At 38.2% G+C, this 26,576-nt stretch overlaps 1 protein-coding gene across 3 annotated transcripts; it reads left to right on the top strand.

The window, feature by feature from the left end:
• Positions 1-658: 658 nt before the first annotated feature.
• Positions 659-26,133, top strand: RLIM (ring finger protein, LIM domain interacting). Of its 3 annotated transcripts, none has more exons than XM_014827409.3 (5): positions 674-863; positions 2,711-2,774; positions 16,629-16,821; positions 17,764-17,847; positions 19,166-26,133. In XM_014827409.3, exons 3-5 carry the CDS (start codon positions 16,653-16,655, stop codon positions 20,761-20,763), a joined length of 1,851 nt encoding a protein of 616 aa, XP_014682895.1. In that variant the 5' UTR covers positions 674-863; positions 2,711-2,774; positions 16,629-16,652; the 3' UTR covers positions 20,764-26,133. The 3 variants fall into 3 exon arrangements, with proteins under 3 accessions (XP_014682897.1, XP_014682895.1, XP_014682896.1); XM_014827410.3 differs by lacking the exon at positions 674-863 and adding an exon at positions 1,816-1,866; XM_014827411.3 differs by lacking the exon at positions 2,711-2,774 and having other exon boundaries at positions 659-863.
• Positions 26,134-26,576: the final 443 nt, after the last annotated feature.

Here is a 26,576-nt window from a genome sequence, read left to right as displayed (position 1 = left end):
TCTCCCACCGCCCCTTACCCCCGTTTTGTCTCCCATTTACCGCAAATTATATACATATAATTGCAAATTATATATATACATAAAATATGTAATATATATGTATCTCTCTATATATAGTAATATTGTATATATATAGTAAATAGTTTCTCCCCCAAGTAGAATGTAAAGATCCACGAGAACTGGGATTTTGGTCTGTTTTAATTTCCGCTGTACCCCTAACATCTACAAGAGCGCTTGACATACAGTTGGCGCTTAATAAATATAGGTTGAATAAAAGGTAGGATGCTGTATGAATTGGTCTGGATTACTTGTGTGACTGGATGTCAGGTTAGAGCAATATCGCATTTCTCACTCTCTAAAAAAGGCTTCAAGCAGTCAGACAGTGACGTCCTTCACTTTCAAAACGGGAAAGCTAAGGTTCCCACAATTCTCAGAACGCGAATTTCTCGCCACAATTCAAAATGGCGAAGGAGGGTGGGGCCTGTCACATGGTGGGCGTCCCAGCAGCTTTCCTTTTCCAGACCGCCGCCCGCCTGACGCGTCGTCGGCTGTCCCCCTCCTCCTCCCGCCGAGCCTTTTCGAGGAATCGCCTGGGATTGGCTAATAGGCTGGGAGTGGGGCTGCGGGGCCGGGACGCGGCATCATCACTTCCTGTTGTGGGCAGTCGTTTCCTGTCGCTGCTTGGTAACAATGGGGAAGATAATGGCTGCCTGAGCAACGTCTCCGAGCAGGCGCTGGGCTAGAGGCGGGTCTCAACCAGCGACTCATCGGAGGCGGGCTTGAAAGTGGCAGCAGGGGAGGCGTGCAGGAGCCCAGGCGGCGGCGGCCGAACCGACCGAGTCGGATCCCGACACTAAAACCGAGTAAGTGAAGCCTTGGGAATCCTCTGAGAAATGGATGGAGAGCGAGAGGAAGACAGCGGAGCCACGGCTGCCGCGTTCTCTCAAAATGGCCCGAGTGGCGCGTCGTGGCGGAGGCTCAGCGCCGCCTCAGCGCCGCCTCCGGACCCCAGGCGCCGGTTGCTGCGGGGGACTCCGTGGCGTAGTCGCCGCTGCCATTTTAGTTGGGTGTATAGTCGACAGGCTCTTTGAAGAAGGGGAAGGAGGTGGGTAGTACTTCCTTTCCGTGGCCGCGCGAGCCGCAGCTGGGGCCCTCCAGAGCCCTAAGAATTTGGGGGAGGCGATTTTCGAGTCTTGGCCTCAGGCGTGAGAATCTTTGATCGTCTCAGGTTTTTCTCCCCGTTCTCTGGAGGCTTCCCTCGTTCCCCTGCTTTTACATGGCGGGCTTGGGTTTGGGAAAAGAGGGAGGAAAATCAGGCTGCTCTAAGTTAGATGCTAGGAACTCTTGGGCCTTTAGATTTCCCAGGATTTGCAAAACCCCATTTTCAGCCCTTCTGAAGGGCACGATCAATTAGGCGCCCCCTGGGGCCACGATGACATCTTCCCTGAGGATCTGAGGCAAATGTGGTTTACTCCCTTGCTTGAATAACCCTGGCGTATCCTTTGCCAGATATCACTGCAAGGACCCCCCCCACCCCCACCCCCACCAGCAAAAGGGAGGGAAAAGCCGTTGCATGTTTGTTGTTTTTCTTGGGTAAGGATGGGAATTGGGCCAAATGATTTTCAAGTTAATTTCCGTTCAGTCGGCCAACGACCCAACCCTTCCCCCCTCAGAAAAAAGCCTAAGGGTCTCCGCTTCTGCGGGCGGTACCTGCCACGTACGCCGTAGCTTTAGTAACTAGTATTAACCGGTTGGGCTTCTGCTTCCTGAATACTCAGTCCCTTTTTCCCTTATGCTGATTAATTTCAAGATGGAGGAGACAGCCACGTTCCTTCCCTAGACAGTTTCACCATACTTATTCCACAGGTTAGTCCGGGAATCTGAGGCCTAGCAGGCTTGTTATTTAGGTCATTCTTTAGTTTTGGGGCAAGAGGAAGCGTTTATATCAGGTTGTCATCTACCATTTGCAAAGCCCCACAATAATTTTTTTCTGGAAATAAGGAGCCCGCATTTCCTGAATCAGAATTAACTGCGGTGGCTTTGGATGATTGAAGGGAGGAAGAAATAAACGTACTACTACTAATCATTTCTTTGACTCTTTGTAACTAAAGACAAAATAACTACTCATCACCTCATCAGATACATTGTGTCCGTCCTGGGTGACTTGAGAGCAGGCGGGCTCAGTTATAGCCCCCCCAACATCAGTTTTCTGAATTGTAAAAATAAAGTACCCAGGAAGACCAATCTAAACGCTTCTTAAAATACGATTTTAGGACACTTCTCTCACTGAGAAATGTTTCATTCTTTAGCCTAAGATGTCCTGATGATCTTTCATAAATTAAGCTCCTGCCTTAGGCCAATGTAATGTGCCAAATAAGTCCTTAAAAGAAACTATCAGAATCTGAAAATAATTACTGGTTGGATAAAGAAAAGCCTATTTTAAGCAGGCTTATGTTAAAAAGTAGATTGGCTCTCAGCCTTTAAAGGAAATCTTACATCTAACATATAAGATTCCTGGTTCCCTTTGACCTTCTCAATCTCCCCGAACATCCTGATACAATATTGGATTAGGTTGGGTTATGGGGGGTGTGTGTGTGTGTGTGTGTGTAACTAAAATATATAGGATGTGTATTTTTGTAGGATGTGTCTGTTTCAAAGAAAATGTCTATCTTATAAAAGAGAAAGAATAATGGATTCTTTTTTTTTCTAGAGCAGAGAGTGAAGAAAACTAAAATCCAGTTTATTGTATTACAATACTATGTCATAACAGTCAGGTAATTTATTTTTTGTTGCGTCTCCTGATGATTTATGTGTAGAATGCATGTTTAAAAATATTTATTCGTTTTGCAGGCCCTATAATTGGATGGGCTTATTTGATATATGTTAGTTGGTGTTGGGCAATCTTCCTGATGAGAATGGGTATTTTTCACTGGCAGTTTAAACAGTAGTGTTTCTGAACAGCTGGAACTCACTAGTTCTTTATCTGTGAATTTTCCTCTTTTAAAATAATGTCTGAAGTTTACCAGTACCTGTATAAAACAGAACAAGATAGAAATTTGCTGCCTTAAATCATTTTGGAATGGGATGGGTATAAATAAACAGCTGTTAAATGTTCATTGAATAACTGAGTGAAATATCAGTAGAATATCTTACAGGAATATAGTCTTAGATTTTTTTGTGTGGTGTTTGATTTTTTTCCTTCAAGATCCAATCAATCATAATTGATATATAACTCTTAATTGATATTCACTCCTTTCATCATCATCATCATTGTTAAGGTAACCACATAATTCACTGCCCTAGCCGGGATGCTTTTAAGAGCAAAAGGGACCTTATTAATAATTATGCCTGGAGAATAGGTACACACCTGGATTGTCCCAGGCAAACTGGGATGGGTAGTTAGCCTAAATTGGTAACTAACTTGTATTGAATGCTTATGTGCTAGATCCTGTGCGTCACATGCCTGCTCTTGTAATCCTCACAGCAAAGCTTCATGAAGATGTTAACTCTCTTACAGAGAAAGGGTTGAGTAGTTTGTCCTCAATTAAATAGCTAATAAGTGGTAGAGCCCCCATTTTAACCCAGGTCTGTCTGATGCTGAAGTCACTACACTTTTATGCCTCTAGACTTAATTGCTCTCCTGTTAGATCGGAAATGCAAAGAAAATGAAAGATGGAGTTAAAAAATCTATAGGTTTTGTTGCATCAGAAACTTTTGTTAACTTAAAGGAAAGCTGCTTTATGAAGCAGGTGAGACTTCTTTAGCAATTACCCCCCTCCCCTTTTTTTGTCTGTCACGGTTCCTTCTTCAGCTGTTACTGGTTGTGATATAATTTGATAAACTTAATTTAAAATCAGAAATGCTTTTGAGAAATAGCTTAATAATGAAATGATATCTAGAAATGTTAGGCTGGTGGGATATATTCTTTGAGGTCAGTGACCATGTAGGGAGGCCTTAAATAAGCCAAGTCAATTGGAGCGTCTGCATTTATGGAATTATAATATGTCTACTACTTTTTCCACAGCCCTAGTGGATTGTGATAGAGCAAATCACTCACCAGCATCCTCTTCCCTTGATGTACCATAGAGTGGATAACGAATTAGAAAGTGAAAAGTCCTCTGTCAAACGCAGACCAATGAGGTGCTAGAATTTGGGGCCACTGCCTAGGGCTGGGACAGGTTTTTCTTTTGTAAGTCCAGTTCCTTAACATTTCTTTGTAACACGAAGCTTTCCAAAACCTTATGGCCCATTGATTTAAAAAAATATCCAGTTTATATAATCCCTTGACATTTTGATAACCAGTTTAAGAAAGCAGTAATACTTCTGTGTCTGGTTTTTTCCATCTTTTTTTCTCAACCTTGAACATGGAAGTTTCCCAGATAATCAAGCAGTTCAGTTTTTCTTTCATCAATTGAGGTATTTTTTAGACATAGAAGTCTTGGCAATTTTGAAGAATTTGAGAATGTATTTATGAACTTGTGATTTTGCTACTGAAATACTTAGTTTAAATTTTTTGTTGTAGATTTTCTCATATTTTAGTGCTCCAATCCGCGATTTTTAATTTCGTTAGTCATAACAGCATCTACATATGTGTGAGACAGATATCTGTAGACAGTGCATGGTAATTATGTAGATTCATGGACCTCTTGAAATAATTTCACAAGTATAGGTTCTGTTTAATTTTTTAACCTGTGTTTAATGATATTTGTGTTTAATGTTTTTAATTTTTTCTGGAATGGAAAACAGCTCTTTCCTCTTGCTTTCCACTTGACTGTAGGAAGAAACGAGTTAACTCTTATTGACAATGTTCATTTTTTTGTTGACCAAAGTTCCCATTAGTGTCACTTACATCTAAGGTAACCATATAATTTATCCAAACTTGGACACTTTTGAGAGTTAAAAAGGGCCATATTAGTAATTACTACAGGACAACAGGTGTAGACTACTACTCTTCTGGACAAAGTGGGGATATATGGTCACTTCTGTCATCATTTCTATGTAGGAACACTCGTTCAGAAAGCACCGTTGTCAGCATGTTTGATTCTGTAACACAAAATTGTTTTCCTCAAATAATAGAACAGTCATTAGTATAGATAATATTTTCTTTTTTGGTCAAGTGATTTTAATTTTAGAAATTGGCTTCACTCTTTTATAAAAGTTAATTTTTGATGGAAAACTTATGTCCTTAAAAATAGTGCTTTATTTACTGATTAACACCAGAATTGCCAGTAATCAGTGATTTTACATTAATAACTTTTTTTTAAAATAGACATATGAACCTTTTGGGTTTCTGAGTCGTTTTTTGACTACTTGGGAATAATGAGAAGCAAGTTAGAATTGAGTTCGTGTAGATAAGACCAAATTCTAATTTAGTGGCGTGGCCTGCTAATAAAAGAACATGAAATGGGTAATCGAAGATTAAATTCACTGTCTGAAGTACTTGAGTGAGTTGAAATGTCACGACAGTGGTTTCCTTTTTTCACTAACTTGATCCTGTGAATTGGCAGCATTTGTCTTGGTCTCTGTCCTTTGATTGTTGACGTTCTTATTACTCTTTCAATTTAACTGTTTCAGAGGGTGTAGTCGTCAGAATTGTTTGTGAGCTGCAAGTCAGTAGACTTCCTGCCAAGAGATAAGACACATGAGGGACCTTTCTGAATCCTTTTGGTTTTTTTCTGCTATCTTTTTCAAGTGGTAAAGATAGAAGAATATAAGCAAGGCTGCGCTACCATTGCAATGCAGATAATATTCGATAACCTTGTACTGCTTATAGTGGTATCAGCAGCGGTGGAGGCCTTGGTAGCATGCTCTGACAGCCCAGTATTGGAAATAATCAACAATTTGCGTGATGAGAGGTATCATGCAGTAAATAAAGGTAGTGGACCATCAGCCTTGCCCTGTTTTTTTAAAGAGGAATACTTTACATTTCTTTGCAAAAAGAAAGATGGGCACAAAATGGGGGAGACAGGTGCATGGGTGAAATGGCAGTGGGAAAAGCACAGCTTCTAAATTTATATCCTAGTTATTCCTGTTGTTTCATAAGTTTTATTTTTCTGACTTAGTACTGTAATGTGACCTGGGTTATATGTTATTCATAGTCACAGATTTATAGAACTGGAAGGTACCTTGTAGATAGTTTGATCCGATACTCTACTATTGATGGAGATCCTGAGGCATAAGAGCTTGGATGAATTGGCCAAATTTACATAGCTAGATAATGTTACAGCCAACACTAGAACCCCCACTATCTCCTATTTTTTCCTTTTCACAGAGCTGAATTCCACCCTGCTGCTCATAGAATAAAAACTATCTGGTAGTTATCAACCTTTTAGTTATCTGTTACAAATGTCATAAAACTTTAATTAAACATTTAATATATGAAGAATTCTCAACACTTGATAACTGCATATACAATGGTACTTTACCTCCTGACCTCAAATTCAGCAGTTCTTTGCGATTTGACTTTTTTTAACAGCATTAAATATTTTTCATTTTGGTGATATTACTGAGCTAACATTTTCTTTATTGACAAGAATTGCATGTTATTAATTCTCATCTACTCTATAAGGTTCTTTTTTTTTAAGATTTCATTTTTCATTTTTCTCCCCAAAGCCCACTGGTACATAGCTGTGTATTTTTAGTTGTGGGTCCTTCTAGTTGTGGTATGTGGGACTCTGCGTCAGCATGGCCTGATGAGCGGTGCCATGTCTGCGCCCAGGATCTGAACTGGCGAAACCCTGGGCCGCCACAGCGGAGCGTGAGAACTTAACCATTCGGCCACGGGGCCGGCCGTCTATGAGGTTCTTAATGATGCTCTGTTGCAAACAGTGATGCTTGCTCTTCGTTTTTCAGTATGACACATTTTTATGTTGATACCTATGATTGTTTTTTAATTGGCATTTTCTGCTTCAGAGCACTGTTAAGTTTGGAGCTTGTATGAGCACACGTGAAAGGTGAAAATGCTCAAGAGTCTTTAGTTGTTGGTTATTAGGTTACCTTGATTCCTCACTCCCACCATACCTTTTTGTTTTTAAAAAGTTTATTTCTTCCAAACTTACTAGACATGGCTTATTTTTAAATTGATACTCATGCAAACACTTGAATTTCAGAATTTTTTTGTAAAGTGTTGTTTTGTTAACAATATATTTTGGTGCCTTAAGTCTCCTTAATTGGGTACTATGTATGATGCAGTGTGTCCACTGAATATATTACATGTGTGCTTATACTTAGCACCAGGTCTCCTGACCCATTAGTACCAAACAATATGTTTTAAGTGACTTTTTGCCCTAATATCATAACAAGATTACACTTTTTAAAGATTAGTGTACGTGTATTAGAATTAAATACTTTTAGCAGTGGTCAGAACCATAGTAATCTGCATAATTTATATTAATATATGATAATGACTATAGGAGAAAAGGAGATCACTAACAATGCTTTAAAATTCTCAAGGCGAGTAAGAATCTGTTTTAAATTTCTTAATTACAGAAATCTCAGGTTTGGTTTTCTTGCTGGCTTTTCCTCCCCAGAATTAAATTTTCCTGACACAGTCACACATTCATTGACCAAACCAGTAGTTTTTGAAACGACTGGGCAAAATTTCTAATTTGGCTGCTTGTTTCCAGAAATGGATTTGGATATATTGGCACACAGTACTCTGAAAGAAATAAGGTTAATAAAATATCTGCTTATCCAAGGGACAACTGTATTTAAAACAAAAATACTAAAAGTTGACTTATTTAAAAATAAGTCCTGCTGGGTTCGTACTGCTTACAAAAGGTGTTTTGTCATTTTGGAAGTTTTCATACCAGGAGAGAACATGGTATGAAAGAGCTCGTAGTGAGGTTAAATACTTCAGGCGTGCCTATTGAAATTGAAGGACTGTATTTTAAAGTCTGTAGTCTTGGTGTATATTTGGAGGCAGTTGTCCATTTAGTGAAAAGTTGACTGGATTTGGAATCAAGGGACCTGGGTTTAATTACTGGCTTTTCCCACTTACTAGCCACATGGCCTTTGGTAAATCACTTCCTTTCTCTGTGCTTCTGTTTCTTATCTGTAAAATAGAGGTGGTGATTCCTACTTCACAGGATTGTTGCAAGGATTAAATGAAATATAGGTAAAGGGCTGCATAAATACGGGGTAGTGGGCATTGCTTATAACTGGGAAGAGAGAGATTCAAGTGGTTTAGGAACAGTCGTGGTCTCTTAAGTTGTTTGAGTGGTAAGCATTTCATAGGAATATTTCAATTTAAAAGTGGCTAGTGCTAATCGTGTGCTCAATGCAAAATTTCTGATTTATGCCCATGAATATTATAACTGAGAGTAACATAACTAAATAAATAAATTTCAGAGCCTCTCTTCTATGATGATAGGAGTCCAGGGCTGTATGGAGGTTCTCTTTTCCTCTTACTGGTTAAACTGGAAGTGTACCACAACGTTGTTCACCGTAGAGTAGAATCTAGAGAGCCATTTTGCTAACATAATTCTTCACTAATATTTTCATACCAAAATGGAGCGAGATCTATATTTGATCATGTGGACTGTGGTCTCCTGAGCTTTTTGGCATGCTTTACCTTTAAAAGGTTCATTTTCACTTACCAAACAGTAGTGACGTTACATCTACCAGGGGCTGAACTTTAGTTTAGGTTTATTATATTTTTTCATTTTATGCCACTTAGGTAGAGAAGGGACTGCTTAAAATGAGACCAAGCTCATTGGGTATGTGTGAGTAAGATTATTTTGCAAAGCATTTGAGGGCATTGCTTACATTCAGAATTTCCTTTTCTTTCAAAATGTAATTACTTCTAGTCCAGGGGACTTCTGCAGGTGTCACAGCCACAGCTCACCCCTTAATGTCCCTGGAGGATAGAGGTGTCTTGCCAGTGCCGAAATCTCTTGACCCCACTCCCAGCCCAGGGGATATGCAGAATAAGGCAGAAAGAATGGAGGCTTTGGGCAAAAGTAGGGAAGCAAATCAGATTTTTCTCTCTCTGTCCCCTAATCAACTACAAGAAACAAACTGCTTCTTTAATGGAAACCTATTCCTTAGCAACAGTATCGTGTATTCTGTTTAATGAAGCCTTGCCAGTTTGGTTGCAATTTTGAAATAAAAAATAAGTGTGTTGCAGGGATGTCATGTGGGGAAAATATTTTCCTTGATTTTCTCTGGCGTGTGTATGCTAGGGTAGGGGGAAAGGAGAACAGCATGGTATCATGGAAGTAATAGTGATTTGGATTTGTTTACATGTTGCTTTGTGAGTGTGTCTCGTTAAAATTTTGAATTGAAAAATAAAACCAAAATGAAAATCCCTCTTGCATGGAATAAACTATAAGCTCATAAGGCATGTGCTGTTTAGCATTCAATAATCTCTAAAATCACAGTGTTGGGAGGGTTTTGAATAGATGTATAACGTTTTGTCTCTAGTCCCCGTCTAGGAAATGATAAAAATTATAAAAGGGCAAGAGTGAATCTTGAAGATTGGTGAACATAGGAAAGAATCATCTATCCCATGTGTATTGGTAGAGTATTCAACCTTATTTTATTTTACTTTTGAAAAACATAAAGGGGAATGGATAAATAGTGGGTTTATAGAGCATGGACAATGTATTGGGAACACTTTGAAGCTCTTTCCATATGTGGAATTTCTCTACCTTAGAAATTCTTTAAAGCTGCTGATATGGTGGCCGCTAAGCCCACGTGGCTTCTGGACACTTGGTATGTTGCTAGTGTAGCTGTGGAATTGAACTTTTAATTTTCTTTAATTTTAAAACTGAAGCAGTGTAAAATATTTTTCCATTAAACACAACTTTGTTGTTCTGGTAGGACTACATTTCACTCTTAACCATTGAAAGCATCCAACTTGAAATGTGCTATAAGGGTGAAATACACACCAAATTTTGGTGACTTACTATTTAAAAAAGTGTAAAACATCTCACTGATTTTTTCATGTTAACATGTTGAAATATTTTGGTTATCTTGGGTAAATAAGATAGATTAATAAAATTAATATTTCAAAAATATAAGACCATGTAAGGCAGGAAGTGCCACTCTAGTGGCACAGACAAATGCTGTGAGCAGAGGTGGATGAAAAAATTGCTAGCTGAGATAGTCAGTAAAAACTTAGGAAGTAAGATTTCATTGAACCTTGAAGAGTGAGTGAAATGGGGAGAGACTGAGAAGGGCCTGAGGAGGGAACAGCATTAGTAGAATTGTGAAGGTAGTAAAAGCACAAGGTGTGTTGGAGGGCGAGGATGAGGCAACATAAGTGGATTGGTCTTGAAAATGTTACAACAAAATTGTGTCACTGAAATATGTAGCTTAATATGACCCTACGCCCGGAATAGAAAACCAAGAGACTTATCCGTCCTTACTGACATGTTGGTCCAAAAGGTCTTTTGAAATCAGTCTGTTCAAACTCCCACGTAATAAGGAATCCCCTTTTTAATATCCAGCCTCTGCTTGAATATTTCTCAAGATGGGTAGTTTGCTTGCTTCAAGAGGCTGGCTACATCTCCACTTTTGGACAATTTTACTCGTTAAACTGTTGCATTAAAAGGAAGAATTGTCTGCTTCACATGTTTCTTCACATTTTGGCCCTTTCACTTGGCCTTCTTCACTTTTGGCCCTGGTTTGACCCTGTAGCCCATATTTAGTCTTGTCTTCAGGCTGGACAGCTCCAGGTGATTCAGTTATTTCTTTTGTGATGTTCCCTGGCTTCTCACCATCTTGTTCACTCTAGATACTTTGTTGTGTTTGAAACACAACAGTGTCCATTTGGTGGTATTTAAAATGTTTCAAAAACTCCACATACAGTCTGAACAGCAGGTTGCAGTGGGACTGTTAATTTGAACGCTGGTCTATGAAAGCAACGTGTGATTCTGATAGGTTCCTTAGTAGGTGGGTCGAACAGGCCTTTTTTTTTTTTTTTAAAAGATTGGCACCTGAGCTAACAACTGTTGCCAATCTCCTTTTTTTATTCTTCTCCCCAAAGCCCCCCAGTATATAGCTGGATATTCTAGTCGTGAGTGCCTCTGGTTGTGCTATGTGGGACCCCGCCTCAGCATGACCTGACAAGCGGTGCCATGTTTGCTCCCAGGATCTGACCCGGTGAAACCCTGGGCCGCCGAAGGGAAGCACGTGAACTTAACCACTCGGCCACGGGGCTGGCCCCCCAAACAGGCTTTTCATTGAGCTTTTGTTTGCTAAAAACTTGAGGTCTTCTTCATGTGAACTTCCAAGACAGGTTTTTCCCCTACTCTGTACTCCTACTTTGGGTTATTTTAGTTTGATAACCCTTAATAAGGTGTTCAAGGTAGCAAATTTACCATCATTTTTGTTGATTTCAGCTCATCCTCACAGTCCACTGAGAATTCAGAGTATTATTTATCATATACATCTTCATTACTAACTCCCAGCTTTGAGTTGTCTATAGATTTGCTTAGCGTGTCTTTGACATGGTCCTTTTTAAAATTCTAAAGACAGGGCTGTTTGCAAGTTAACATTGCTCCGTAACCTTTGAGGGTGGTGTTTGACAACGGTAAATCTATTCAACTGTATTGTCATCAAGCTCCTTGCTACTCAAGCTGTGATTCTAAGATCAGCAGCATCAGCATCACTTGGAGGCTTATTTAAAATGTAGGCTCTTAGGCCTCACCCCCAACCTGCTGAATCTGGATCTGTATTTTAGCAAGATTTCCAGGTGATTCATTTGTACACTGAAGTTTGAGAAGCACTGCTCTAGGCCACATTTCTTCATAACGATAGGATGAGAAACCTTCTCAGGTTCTGTACAGAAACTAAGACGAACATACAAGCAGTATTATCCTGATGTCCCTGTCAAAGAGGTTCTTAACCCTGACTACACTACAGAATTACCCGTGGAATTTTTAAACTATCACTGTCTGGCCAATCCCAGGGAAAGCTCCCCCAGGTGATTGTAATGAGCAAACCAGGGCTGACAACCATACCTATATAAAGCAAATGAGGCTGATTTGGCAGGGAACCCCACTTCTGGTGAACATATTTTCTTCTACATGTATGCAATATATCTGATATTTTTCCCTAGGTTTATTGTCAGATTTTTCTGTGCTATATAGTTTATAGACTTCACTTTTTTTGAAGATTTTTTTTTTTTAAGATTGGCACCTGAGCTCTTGCCAGTCTTCTTTTTTTCTTCTTCTTCTTCTATCTTCCCCCCAAAGCCCCCCAGTACACAGTTGTATATTCTAGTTGTAGGTCCTTCTGGTTGTGAGACACTCCCTCAGCATGGCTTGGTGAGCAGTGCTATATCCGTGCCCAGGATCTGAACTGGCAAAACCCTGGGCCACCAAAGCAGAGCGCATGATCTTAACCACTCGGTCATGGGGCCGGCCCTGAAGGTTAGATCATTTTTGAGTCTAGTATTCTTGCATCTCTCCTGTTGTCTAGATTTCTCAAAGATTATTATTAGAAGTTTTGCAGTTTTGGCTCTTGATTCTCTCTTTGAGAAGTTTGTTTTTTCCACTATTTGCAGTTGGAAGGTGATTATCCTCCTTGTTGAATAAAATAGAAACAAAATAGAAGTTGAGTGCCTCTACCTTCCATTTTCTGTTAATATGCCAACTCCCCCACACATTCAGTACAAGACCCCTTTCTTGTTTCAGATTCTGTTTTTCAAAGACTTAAATAATCTTCCCCGTATTTTTGCGAATTTCTATTCCTTATGAGCTTTAACCTCCCTGGTGCTATTCTTAAGACTTTGTGCCATTCTTGTAACAGTCCTTGGTATGTGAGTTTTCTGTTATCTTTGGTTCATGTCCTTAAATGTCAGAGCTTATCAGACGTTTTGCCTTCCTTGAAAGATTTATATTAAAGCCTGTCAAGCCTACAAAGTTGTATTTTTTGTTTTTTGAGGAAGATTAGCCCTGAGCTAACTACTGCCAGTCCTCTTCTTTTTGCTGAGGAAGCCTGGCCCTGAGCTAACATCTGTACCCTTCTTCCTCTGCTTTATATATGGAATGCCTACCACAGCATGGCTTGCCAAGCGGCGCCATGTCCACACCCGGGATCCGAAGCGGTGAACCCCGGGCCGCCGAGAAGCGGAATGTGTGACCTTAACCACTGCGCCACCGGGCCGGCCCCCAGAGTTGTACTTTTTATAAATTATTTTCAGAAATATTTACTGATCCTTCACAAGTAGACTTTGTCTTAACTTTATTAATGTTCATAATGTTAGCTTTATTAGCTTAACTGTTATTATCATTTAAAATATTAGTCAAATGTTACTAGTGGTTGTCTTTGGTTTGAGGAATTGTGGCCAAAGTTTCTTTTTCCTGTGTGCTTTTCTGTATTTTTTTAAAATTAGCTGCTTGCTATTACTAATACCAAATTGTATTACTTGGCTACATTTGGAAAAATTTGGCTTCCTTTTGTTTGTTTTTTTCATTACTTGGCCCGTGTAACTTTTATGAGTGTTTTATTTAAGCTGTTGATTTCTAGTCTTAAAGTTTCAAGTTATTATAAAAACACCATCTTTCAGAAATTTCTCTAGTTTGGTTTTACCAAAGTTAAGGAATCTTAGTTATGAGATTAGGAAACTCTTTCCAAAACTATCGAGGTCTCCTTCCCCTTCCTTGATGTGCTCCTCTTATTTGTTTAAATAATGATGTAAATAAAAGAAAGGAGATCCAGATGTGCCCATGTCTAAACTAACATTTGTTTAGGTTCAGCAGACAGGTAGAGAGGCTTCTTTCTTTTTTATGTCCGAAAGAGGGTATGTTTTTGTTTTTCTCTTTAGTTTTGACTTGTGAACATCCAAATAACTTCACATGTTGTGTGTGGGATTAAATCTTAATACCAATATAGTTTATACCTCTTCCACAAATCAGATTTTCATGTGTTCATGGAATTAACTTTTATTTTGTCAATGCGAACTTAAATAGGGTCCATCTGGGGTTGGAAGGAAAAGAATTAGAGGATGAAATTTTTTGTTTGGAGTCTTCTCTTATTTACTACTATTGTTTTTCGTTAGAATGGTTAATTTGAGAGTATTAGGAAATCTGCCAATATAGTAATTTCCTATGTCTGTACAAGTAATGAATAATAATTAAGAATTTTTGGCTAGTTTTATGTGCTATCTAGAGCAGGGGTTGGCAAACCTTTTATGTAAAGGCCAAATAGTAAATATTATTTTTGCTTTGCTGATCAAAAAGCAAAATTGGGGATATTATATACTTATTTATATAAAAAGAGAGAAGCCAAATTTCCACAAAGTTTTTGTTGATAAAACTCAAAATGTAGTAATAATAATTGAGTACAATGTTTGATAATGTAGGTATGCTAATGAGAAGAATGGCATTCTTTTGGGGGGGATAACATTTTGCTTAATTGAGGCTAAGCGTATTTCTTATCAAAACGATTTGTAGATGTTCATCTAGTGTTACTGACTTGAAATGAGATTTTCCATATTTCACCTTTGAAAATGTCTTTTCACACATACGCGTATTGCTGTCTAATCAGTCCACAAGCATATAATTTTAATGAAGCATATTCATACCTTAGAAGACATATAATAAGGGATTCTGTTAGATTCTTCTCTTGATATTTACTTGTTAGTGTACCATTACACTGCAGAGTTATCGCTTCCAGTTGAAGGTTAGGTGGAAGCTCCTCAGTTGAACAGCTAAATGGATTTTGAAATAAGGGAATTTCCTTTGTACTTACGTTGAGTTCCAAAAAATACTTCTGGAACTGTAATTTATGCTCAGAAAATATATCTCCTACAAATTTCTATGGGAATGGAGCTCTCATTTCTTTGATAGCACAAGAAGTGTATAAAGCAACTTGGCATTGTGATTCTCATGTTAGTTGTTGTTGAAATGACTGCTGCAGTGTAAGTTTTGCATATAAGCAGTGTTTTGCCTTGTAATTTTAGGTTGAATTCATTAAGAGATATGAAGTGTGCAGCAAAAGCTAATTTCCTGATCCGTTCATTGTTTGGTAATAGTAATTGAGGGTGGCTCTCATTCAGAAGAAATTTCAGTTTTGCACCTGGGTACAACAATCACAATAAAACTTTACCAATGCTAAGCCATCAAAATGAGCAAGTGGTAGAGCAAATCAGGATATTTAGCTTCTGTTTCTGACAAAAATTCACAGAACTGATGATAGTTAAGTCCACATAGTGAAGGTCACCATTGATACTGCTGGTTCAGTAATATGATAGATCAGATATTTTCTGCATACTGCTTGCTGATGAATAATACAATGAATAACCATAGATTTTAAACACCGTACGTTTTCACAAGCTTTGTAAATGTTCCCGACTAGGTCTTTTTCTACTCAACACACATTTTTACCAGCATTTCAGTTGTAACACATCTTAGCAGATTCCACTTCAGGTTGTGCTGAATTAGAGTTTTCTCAACTTCTTTGAAACTCTAATCACCTTTAGTTGTTCCATGCAGACTATTCCTAGAGGCTACTTCTGTAGTTAGTTCAAACTTGAATAATCAACATATGACTCCTTGAATAAACAACAACTGAATAGTCTCAGTTGCATTTGTCAACTCATCAAGAGCCAAGGAAAACCATCAAAATCATTTGCTGCCTTGCTTTTCAATTGATTATTGACATGTCCCGGTATCCTCAACTTTTTGAGCAATAAAGGCTAATAATCTTAAGTTTATTTTCTCTGGACACGTTTCTTTTGCGTCTGCAATCAAACAGTTTAACTAACTCACCATTCATAAACAGCTTTCCTTGCTTAGCTGACAAATGAGCTGTTTGGAAACTTAACTTTGATTGAAGCGTTGTTTCTTATTTTTGTGAAAAAAATATCTTGTGATGAGATATTTTGTTGTGAACTTTCTAATTCTTTGGACTGTAGCTTTCCTGTGAATTGGGAGTATTTTGTGAGTGCTTAGTCTGATAATATCGATGTATATTTTATTACTTTAGCACAGTTATAGTGTCATTGCATAATAAACACAATCTTTGCCATCTAGTCTGATAACAATCCATACTCGACTGTGCCTTTAAGGGTGACATTTGAAGTCCACTTTCTCTTCATTTGACCTGATGAGTGCACTGGTAATTTGAAAAAATGTCACAGTATGCTTGGCACTTGAAATGCTGTCAAGTTATAATTGCATCACTGCAACTTATAGTGCACAGATCACCGGTGCAAAGCAGTGAGAGTGCCACATCTGATCTCTGTCACAACTACTCAGCTCTGCCACTAAAGCACAAAAGTAGCCATAGATAATGTGTAACTGAGTGTATATGACTGTATTCCAATAAAACTTGATGAACACTGAAATTGGAATTTCATGTAATTTTCACACATCACAAAATAGTCTCTCTTTTTTTTAAAACCCTTTAAAAGTGGAAAACCAATCTTAGATCTCAAGGAGAAAAAAACTAGGCACCAGGGCTAAATTTGGCCCATGGGCCATAGTTTGCCAACCCCTGACCTAGTCTTTTCCTGTATAACAGTGCTTTTCAGGAGTTTTTCTGTTATGAAATTTTATTCGTTCGAGGTCTTAAAATCCATGTCTCAACCTGCATTCTGGATTTTCACATAATTAAAACTGTTCTGTAGCATACATACTGATTTCTGTTTTCAAAGTTGATCTCCTTTCTCCTTTTAGATAATTTTCCACTTGTTCATCAAGATGGAAAGCTCAGATTCTAACGATAAAGGAAGTGGTGATCAGTCTGCAGCACAGCGCAGAAGTCAGATGGACCGATTGGATCGGGAAGAAGCTTTCTATCAATTTGTAAATAACCTGAGTGAAGAAGATTATAGGCTTATGAGGGATAACAATTTGCTAGGCACCCCAGGTATGCGTTGTGTAGTTTAAGGCTTTATATATGTAAATTGCTGGTCTTCTAAAAATTAACCTGTTTTAAAAATGTTTCTTTAGCCATTATGAAGTATGATTTTACTACAAGGGGTATAGAATGACATTTACTGCTGTGCTTGTTACCTGATTCTGTTCACTCATATTTGGAATTATCCTATATCAGGTTTTTTTAGTTATGAATTATTTTGTGAATTTATAGTGAGCTGAATTGAAAAGAGTGGAACTAAGTGATCTTTTTGTTGTTAGCTTTATTTAACTTACTAGACATGAGTCTGCGTGTGGAAGAGCTATTGGGAACTTTAGTATCTAGGATAGACTTATTCTGTTTTGTCACCTGATTCCCTGAATATGTCCCAATCATAGTCCTCCAGAGCTAGCCTTGGGTAAAATTGTCAGTTATTTAGAACTTTGTTCTAGGTTATTCTCTTTTGCCTGATTAGGTCCATTTGATCCTAGTTAAAAATCGTTATTCCCCTTTCTTCCATATTTCTGTTTAATTCTACTAAGCTTTGAGCGATTGCTTAAATTTTAAAAGGTAAGGTGTCAGTTGGCATGACTCTAATGAGAGGGAGCGCATTTTGAGCCAACAGTACCAGACTTGAATCAGAATGCCTAAGTTGGCATTCTGGTCCTGCCACTTATTAGCACGTGAGTCTCTCATTTAGTTTCAGTTTCCTTTTTTTAAAATGCAGCTAATAATATCTACCTCTCAGTGTTGCGGTTTTAAAGAATGAGATATCGTATGAAAAAGCATTTAGTAAAGTGGAAAGAAACTTGTATAAATGTAAGCTGTAATGTCATGCTCCTGAAGAAGTGAATTTTACCTAGGTTTCTACTCACTCCTTGGTTTTCATCTCGGATGGGTAAGAGTCATTGGTTTTTATTTGTGATTTGGCAAACATTTTTAAACTATTTTCAGGTGAAAGTACTGAGGAAGAGTTGCTGAGAAGACTACAACAAATTAAAGAGGGCCCTCCACCACAAAATTCAGATGAAAATAGAGGTATATTTTGCTTTGGGGAGTGGGTAGAGGATGGAATGGATAAGGAACTTCATAACAGTAAATGTCAGCCAAAGATTACCAGAAATGGCACAAATTAATTTAGTGCTAAGTAACTGCTCATAAAAAGAGAACTGGCATTTTCTTGATATTTGATGAGAATGTCAACATGGTTTTTTCCTGTTTCACCTTTGGTTTGTTTGTGTTAATTAGGACATAGTGAGAAATGGCTTATTTAAATGTGATTTTTTTTTCTTGATTTTCTATCTCCATTGAAATTTCCTCCTACTTAATGAATTATTCCTTCTTTATAAACATGTGAGTTCCTCACCAGCAGAAGGAAATGCTGTATTCTTTAACCTGGTGGTTCTCAACGGGGTATAATTTTGCCCCCTAGGTCACATTGGCAATGTCTGGAGACATTTTTGGCTGTCACAACTGGGGGTTTGCCACTGGCATCTAGTGAGTGGAGATCAGGGATGCTGGTAAACATCCTAACATCCTAAAATGTGCAGCCCCCACAGCAAAGAATTACCTGGCTCAAAATGTAAATAGTGCCACTGTTGAGAAATCCTGCTCTTACCTCACGTCTGGTGTTTCTCTCCCAATGTGGAGTGGGGAATCTGACGCTCTAACCTAGGAGGCTGTGACAACAGTTTGGTTCTTGAACGAGTCATTATATGTACTATGCTAGATTCAGACTATTCATTTGGTTTGATCTCCAGTTTCTTGTTAATTTAAAATCTTGGTAACATGAAGAAGTATTCAAATACTTTTAAACCTTAAACTTTGTTTACATTTTTGCAGTTGGCTTTAGCAGTCTTATATTTTAAAACATCGTGTATAATCAAAGGCATTTAAGTCAAGAGACTAGAAGAAATGTTGTAGACTAATGAAAATTTGACAGAAATGTAATTTGAACTAAAATACTAGCCTTGTACCTTAATTGGTGTTTACCTTCTTTGCTTACATTAGTGTTTTGACAGTGGGCCGAGAAAATGTCGTCTTGTGACAGTCCACAGTCGTACGCTAGTCTTCTGTATATGATAAAGTACTGGAAATAGACTTCCTCCAGATTCCCTTTAAAAAAATTCTCTAAATTTCTCTAAGATGAGCTTGCTCTTTCACAGTGAAGTTGAAACTTTCCTGCCTTCACTTGCAAATGTATGCAGTATAGTTAAAAAAAATCCATAAATGTGAAATCTATTGAGTCCTTGTTAATTTTTTCTAGTACAGAGTTTCAGAGCACTACTATGTGATTGTCCTAATTTTAGTAGTTCCTTTTTCTTCCTCTCCCCTCCCTTTTTTTTTTTTAAAACAGGTGGAGACTCTTCAGATGATGTGTCTAATGGTGACTCTATAATAGACTGGCTTAACTCTGTCAGACAAACTGGAAATACAACAAGAAGTGGGCAAAGAGGAAACCAATCTTGGAGGGCAGTGAGCCGGACTAATCCAAACAGTGGTGATTTCAGATTCAGTTTAGAGATCAATGTTAACCGTAATAATGGGAGCCAAAATCCAGAGAACGAAAATGAGCCATCTGCAAGGCGTTCTAGTGGAGAAAATATGGACAACAACAGCCAAAGGCAAGTAGAAAATGCACAATCTGAATCAGCACCTGCAAGGCCATCTAGATCAGAACGAAATTCAACTGAAGCATTAACAGAAGTAGCACCTACCAGAGGTCAGAGAAGGGCGAGAAGCAGGAGCCCAGACCATCGGAGAACCCGAGCGAGAGCTGAAAGAAGTAGGTCACCTCTCCATCCAATGAGTGAAATTCCACGAAGATCTCATCATAGTATCTCATCTCAGACTTTTGAGCATCCTTTGGTAAATGAGACTGAGGGAAGTTCTAGAACCCGGCACCATGTGACATTGAGACAGCAAATAAGTGGACCTGACTTGCTAAGTAGAGGTCTTTTTGCAGCTTCTGGAACAAGAAATGCCTCACAAGGAACGGGTTCCTCAGACACAGCTGGCAGTGGTGAATCTACAGGATCAGGACAGAGACCTCCAACCATAGTCCTTGATCTTCAAGTAAGAAGAGTTCGTCCTGGAGAATATCGGCAGAGAGATAGCATAGCTAGCAGAACTCGGTCAAGATCTCAGACACCGAACAACACCGTCACTTATGAAAGTGAACGAGGAGGTTTTAGGCGTACGTTTTCACGCTCTGAGCGGGCAGGCGTGAGAACCTATGTCAGTACCATCAGAATTCCGATTCGTAGAATCTTAAATACTGGTTTAAGTGAGACTACATCTGTTGCAATTCAGACCATGTTAAGGCAGATAATGACGGGTTTTGGTGAGTTAAGCTACTTTATGTACAGTGATAGTGATTCAGAGCCTGGTGGCTCAGTCTCAAGTCGAAATATGGAAAGGGCAGAGTCACGGAATGGAAGAGGGGGTTCTGGTGGTGGTAGCAGTTCTGGTTCCAGTTCCAGTTCCAATTCTAGTTCCAGTTCCAGTCCTAGTTCCAGTTCCAGTGGTGAAAGTTCAGAGACTAGCTCAGAGGTGTTTGAAGGCAGTAATGAAGGAAGCTCATCATCAGGCTCAGCAGGTGCCAGGCGAGAGGGTCGACACAGGGCCCCAGTAACATTTGATGAAAGTGGCTCTTTGCCCTTCCTTAGTCTGGCTCAGTTTTTCCTCTTAAATGAGGATGATGATGACCAACCTAGAGGACTCACCAAAGAACAGATTGACAACTTGGCAATGAGAAGTTTTGGTGAAAACGATGCATTAAAAACCTGTAGTGTTTGCATTACAGAATATACGGAAGGAAACAAACTTCGTAAGCTCCCTTGCTCCCATGAGTACCATGTCCACTGCATCGATCGGTGGCTATCCGAGAATTCTACTTGTCCTATTTGTCGCAGAGCAGTCTTAGCTTCTGGTAACAGAGAAAGCGTTGTGTAATTAAGGTCTGAACTCTCAGCTATGTAGCTGATATAGTGATGGGCAAACAGGAATCACTTGCTTTATGTCCACTTTTTGAGTGGTGCTTAAATGTAAAGTAGCAACCTGAGTTGAGTCATTGCTTTCTGAATGAATCACTGTCCTTTCTCCAATTTCTGTTCCAGAATAAAAGGAAATATTTCAAAAGCAATGTTTTAGGACATAAAAATCTGATTTTAGTACCAGTAATTGATATTACTGATAAGTTATCATATACACTTGTCAGTTTCTCCTTTGTTATCTTGAAAGATCTGCCTTAGCGATGGCTCTTATCTGTTTCATGTTGATCTTTAAAGTTTCCCACGCCGTAGGAGAGACGGGCGAAGGAAATTCCCAGTTTAGACTAAGTTACAGTACATATTTCTTAAGTGATTGCTTAAAGCTCTACCATTCCCAGTTATTAGTTGGCACAAATTCAGCTTCATGCTGAATATCATTCGTTCACCTTTCAGACGAGGTGATATTGGACATGTCAGTGTAAATAACACTAAGGTTAGGATCTTCTAAGTGTATAACTGTCTCCTAAGCCCATCACTGTGGCACACTGTAGAGTGAGCTTATAGTTTAATTGAGATATTTATCTTGTGGAAATATTAAAAAAAAAGCCTATGCTTGTGTAAGTGAAAAAATCACATTCATTTGTTTAAAAATGTAAAGCTATTTTGTAGAGGCTCAGTACTTTTCCAATGCACTGTTGTATTAATGCATTAAAAATTGTAAAGTACCATGCTTAGAAATGAAAAACTGCTTTTTGTGAGCCAACATAGTAAAAAACACACCAAACAAAGTACAAAGCTGCTTTTGTAAGTGTGTAGGTGTCAAGAGCAGAACATATCTCTAATATTTAATGTATGTGAACAGCTACTGTGACGTGCAAAAGAAAGGACAGAGTGCAGAACTGAACTGCAGTGAAGACCAACGGGAATTGTGTATTTTAACTTGGATTTAGGCAGGAAATGAAAGATGGAGGAGTAAAGAAAACTGCTCTGAAGAATTTAAACTTTCCGCGAAGACAGTGATCATCCAGACGTAAACTGGTTTCGTACGGTGAGATCCTTGACACGGTGTTCTACTTGAGCAGATGAGGTAGATCGGCAAATCTGGCAGAGCTTTGGTTTAAGAAAAACAAACCACTACTACCTAGCACAAGTTACATCAAGTGATGTTTTTACAAGTCTGCTCCTCAAAAAAAAAAGGCAGAGGAAAGAGACTATAAACCACTTCTAGCATAAGAATTGAGGTTGGTACAGATGTGTGTACTAATAGGAAAGTCTCGAATTTGCATTGTTTTCGAGATTAGTCATTTAAGGTACCAGTGCACACTTGTTAATATTTCATTACTATCTCTCTAACACAAACCTAACACCTCACATTTAAAGATCAGTTGAAAAATTAAGGGGTTTTTGTCCTTTGTTGAACGTGAGTTGTGTTGGGTTATTTGAGATTCAAATTGTAAGTGTGTTGCCCATATTTGAAGATGAGACTGCTGGCTCACGATCTATGGGACATGCACTTTATGTTGTTTCCTTAGTAGTAAGAATAGGTTTGTGAAGAACCCCAGTACCCTCGCCCAGTTTGTCTTTTGAGGCCGGTTGGGGTTAGGATTAGTCTGACTGTGGGGGACTGTTTATTTTCCTGGGAAAAGCTAATGGGCCCAAAGAGGAATTGAACACATCTTTGGCCTTTAACGAAGTGAGCTAACTACCCAGGCATAGTCAGATCCTCTACAAAATGAACAAGTCTGCTTTAGGAATTATCTGGCTACCTTAACTGTTATCGACTTAGCTGTAAAGATTATTTCAAAGCTCATTCTTTCATGTTTTCCTCTGGCTTTCAATCCTACCTAAGTATCAAGGAAATTAACTTGTAAATATGGTAGTTGTTTACTAAGGATATGTACTGCTCTTGCAAGGAAATAATGTCCAAACAAAGCTTCACTTATTTTTTTTTTTAATATAAGCAAATTTTACTGTTTATGGCGCTTATGTAATACATTTTATCTTTTTAAAAAATTGTCCATGTAAAAGTCAGAATTCCCTTTATATTTGCGAGCCTCCTTGTCTCCTTTACTAAGGGTATAATCTACGGTTTTCAGATCTGCAGGGTAGTCCTGATTGGCTAAAAACAAACCCATTTTCCTCTTGGTATAAAATGTCCCTATTATAGGGGTGTTCATTTTAAATAGTTTAAAAACAACTGCAGCACATTCTAAGCATAAAAGAAAGTTATTGACAACGAATACCTTCCTAACCTCCCAAGATGTATTACTCATTTGTGAAGTATTAAAGAGGTAACTCATGCAGAATGCTGATTATGAATGTAGATATTGAAGCTATTCATAAACACTGGAAATAGAATTTTAAGTTTTTAGCCTTTAGTAGAATGCACATATTGGACATGTGCATGTGGACACCTTTTTCAATTGCACTCATTAATTACCATTGGATTGTGTAGAATGGGTTCACATATTTTCGTGGAATTTGCTACTTAATTTTTTTGTATTTTGCAAGGTCCATGACTGATATATACTTACTAGTGTTGTGGACATTGAAGACAAGGTCATTTCTAGGTGTCAGGTGTACGATGGAGAACAAAAACCATTTTTCCCACCAGCATCCAAACACTTGTTCCCTTGAGGGAGCATTTTCTTGCAAAAGACTTTACATTTCATTTTGTATCTTTGCACTTTTTTTTCTTATTACAGAAAGGTTCTGTCTTGAAGACCTAGTTTGAACTTCATGCAGTAATAGGAACAATAAAAAACAATGTTGGGAGATTACATTGTTCAAAGCATAGGGGAAAGTACTAAAACGGAATTTCCTTGAATATTTCAGATATTTAAAAAAACTTACTTACTAGTCTGAAACGTTTGAGGCGGTATGTTGTTTAACTCCAAGCAGCTGACTAGATTGAGATTTATTAGTACTAAAAACAAAATTGAAGAAGTTAGATTTAAAGTTTGCAGACTTTATCTGTAGCAACACTAGAAGATGAGCCATGTTGTTAATTTGGAATATTTGCTCTAAAAACAACACATTAGTTATACCTCAGTGGTGGTAATGGTTAATGGAGGTGGGAATTGAGAAAAGTGTTCACATTAGTGTTGGAGTGTAGGTAATGATCAATTGTACAGTTAACAGTAACAACAACAAACATTTAGCACCAGGATTATATATATAATCTCTTAAAAACATGGTCATTGGAGTTCATCCAAACTTTAAGATTAGGAAACTGGTTGGCTATAATAGTTACCTCAAGTAATTTTTTTTTCCCTGGGAAAACATGTCCTTTCCGTGCCAAGTATTCGCTCTTAGTGTTAGTGTCTCAAATTATATTTATGAAGGGTTATCACCTAATGTGCTTTGTATTTAACCACCTGCCCTCTAGATGTCCACAACATGAAATGGGTCAAGCATCAGCCATGACTTTCACTCAGTTCCCAAAATACCCATGTGATAGGGAGGTGAATGTTGCAAAATGCCTCTTAAAAGGCCATTTCTACAGCTTGGTAGAATACAGTGGCACCTTGTGGTGGTTGTTGATACTTTTAAACATGGAGGATATTTTTATCCCCCTCCCCCCCTTTTTTCTGTTCTTTTGTGAACAAAAAATATTTGTAATCTGCCTTATTTGAATTTTTAAGTTTTATCTTACTGGTTTCCCTGTTAAATGTATTACCAATATTAAGTACATAGAAGCCACATTTGCAGGGCACTTTTGTTCTTTTCTTGTCTTATAAGACTGTGCTGATTGCTACTTTTTAAAGTATTCTGTACCTTAGTAATACAAGAGATTGATAAGGCACATGTTAAAGTGTCAGGCATTTTTTTCCCCCAAGCATAGTATAATTATTCAGTATGTCTAATAATTCAGTAACAGTGTTGTAATTCATTAACTAGTAAATTGTGTGCTTCTAAAAAACAATTTGAAACTGTAAGTCAATATAACGTGCTTCATTTGGGAAGTTAAAGTGCAAGGTCTGGGGAACTAGTACTTCACTTATTTTTAAATCAGATTTTTAATAAGCAACTAAGAAACAGCTATGGGTTCAGTACCTGCCTTTTAAAAATTTTTGCATTCTGAAATTGAGTTCATAACTGGAACGTTTCTAAAATGTTATGTAATATTCCCAACAAGTGAGTAATCTCACTTGATTTAAGTAACTCCATTTTGTATCTAAAATACAGCGTGGAATAGAGGTATTGGAACTCCCAAGGGATAACAACAGTTTGTATCAGTTTTATGATTATTTTCATGTCTATATGGGTATTTTAATTCAAATTGGAAGGAAATAGGCACACCCTCCAACACTCAAATAAAATTACAGTTAAATATCTGTTGATTAGGATTTGTTCACTAAAGACTCACAAGCTGCTTTATGGTCACTTGGATTGAGTTTTAGATATCTTGAAGACATTCAGTGAAAGTGAACCCCATCATACCACTGTGCCTAGTTATTTCAGGGTTCCTCTTATCAGTTCGTCATCTTGCAGATTTATTCCACTACCAAGGTATGGTTGAACCAGCTGTCCAGCCTTAACTCTGTTTAGTGCCCCTCTGCTAACATTCTTTTAACTGATTGATTTGTATGTGTTTTAACTGTCTGGTCTTTGGGTTTTACTTCTTGATAGCTCCATTTGTCCCTGGTGCTGCTTTGAAAGATGTAGGGCCATGTGATTAGGTATCAAGTTGAGTAGGTACGCAATTGGCCTGGTTATGTATCTGTGCCTGTTTTATCTTCTCCAAGGAAGAGAGCTACTTTGGTCTAGGTGTTTACTTGGATTCATATAAAGAACTGGGCAGCGATCTTGGAAAGCCTTCTGAAGCCTATGAGAACCTGAAGGGATTTGGAGGGGGAACGGTAACAAAGGCTGCCTTGATGTCTTTGAACATGAAGCACAGAAATGTATGTTCTGTAAAGGCTACCGTGATTGTTATACCAGGGCTTCCTGACCTCTGGGAGAGACTTTCAAAAAAGCAGAAAGGAGCACAAAGTGAAGTGAATTTGGTTGGCTTGCTTTATCTGGTTTCTCATTTTCTTTCTATTTAAACCTGAACATAACACCCATCTCCAATATCTGTCTGGCAGACTCCTGGTTGGGAAGCCCTGTATTAAATTTTGAGAATGTACCCAGTTTCCTTTTTTTTGTACAGTGCTTTACACCTGCTAAAAATTAACTTGTTTAATGCAAAACAAGACCTTGAAAGGTCAGTCATATTAAAGCTGGTTTGATTATTAATAGATATCTTTTAGGAAGAAGCTTTTTCCCTATGTAAGATGTCATACTGCAGATTTAAAATATAGACTATCAATAAAATGCATGAAGTGATCATTTGTGCTTGATCATCTCTCCTTGGGTTTTTCTTTAATAGGGGAAATCTGATAAAGGTTCTGTTGCTTCAAACCGATGTCAAATAGACTTGATTTTTAGAATCAAGTGGAATTACAGTGCCACCTTGATTCTGATTCCCCTCACTGCTGTGAGTGTGGGCAGGTACTGGTTTATGAGATATAACTTTTGTTCTGTGTTGTGTAGTTGAATGACTCAATCTTCAAATGGTAAAAGATTATAAAGTATATTCTGATACAAGAATCCTAGAAAGATTTATGTAAATGACATTTTGAGTAGCTGCATCTTTGCTATTTCTTGTATGTTCGCCATTGCCTTGACCACTCCCCTTGCTTGACCTCTATAAATACAAAAGCTTGTCTAGGTGTGCATGTGTGCTTATGCAGCATTCGTCTTCCATCCCTACCTCCAACCTCTTACCCA

This window comes from Equus asinus, chromosome X, assembly GCF_041296235.1.
Source record: "Equus asinus isolate D_3611 breed Donkey chromosome X, EquAss-T2T_v2, whole genome shotgun sequence".
NCBI lineage: Eukaryota > Metazoa > Chordata > Mammalia > Perissodactyla > Equidae > Equus > Equus asinus.
This window is presented reverse-complemented; position numbering and strand designations above follow the sequence as displayed.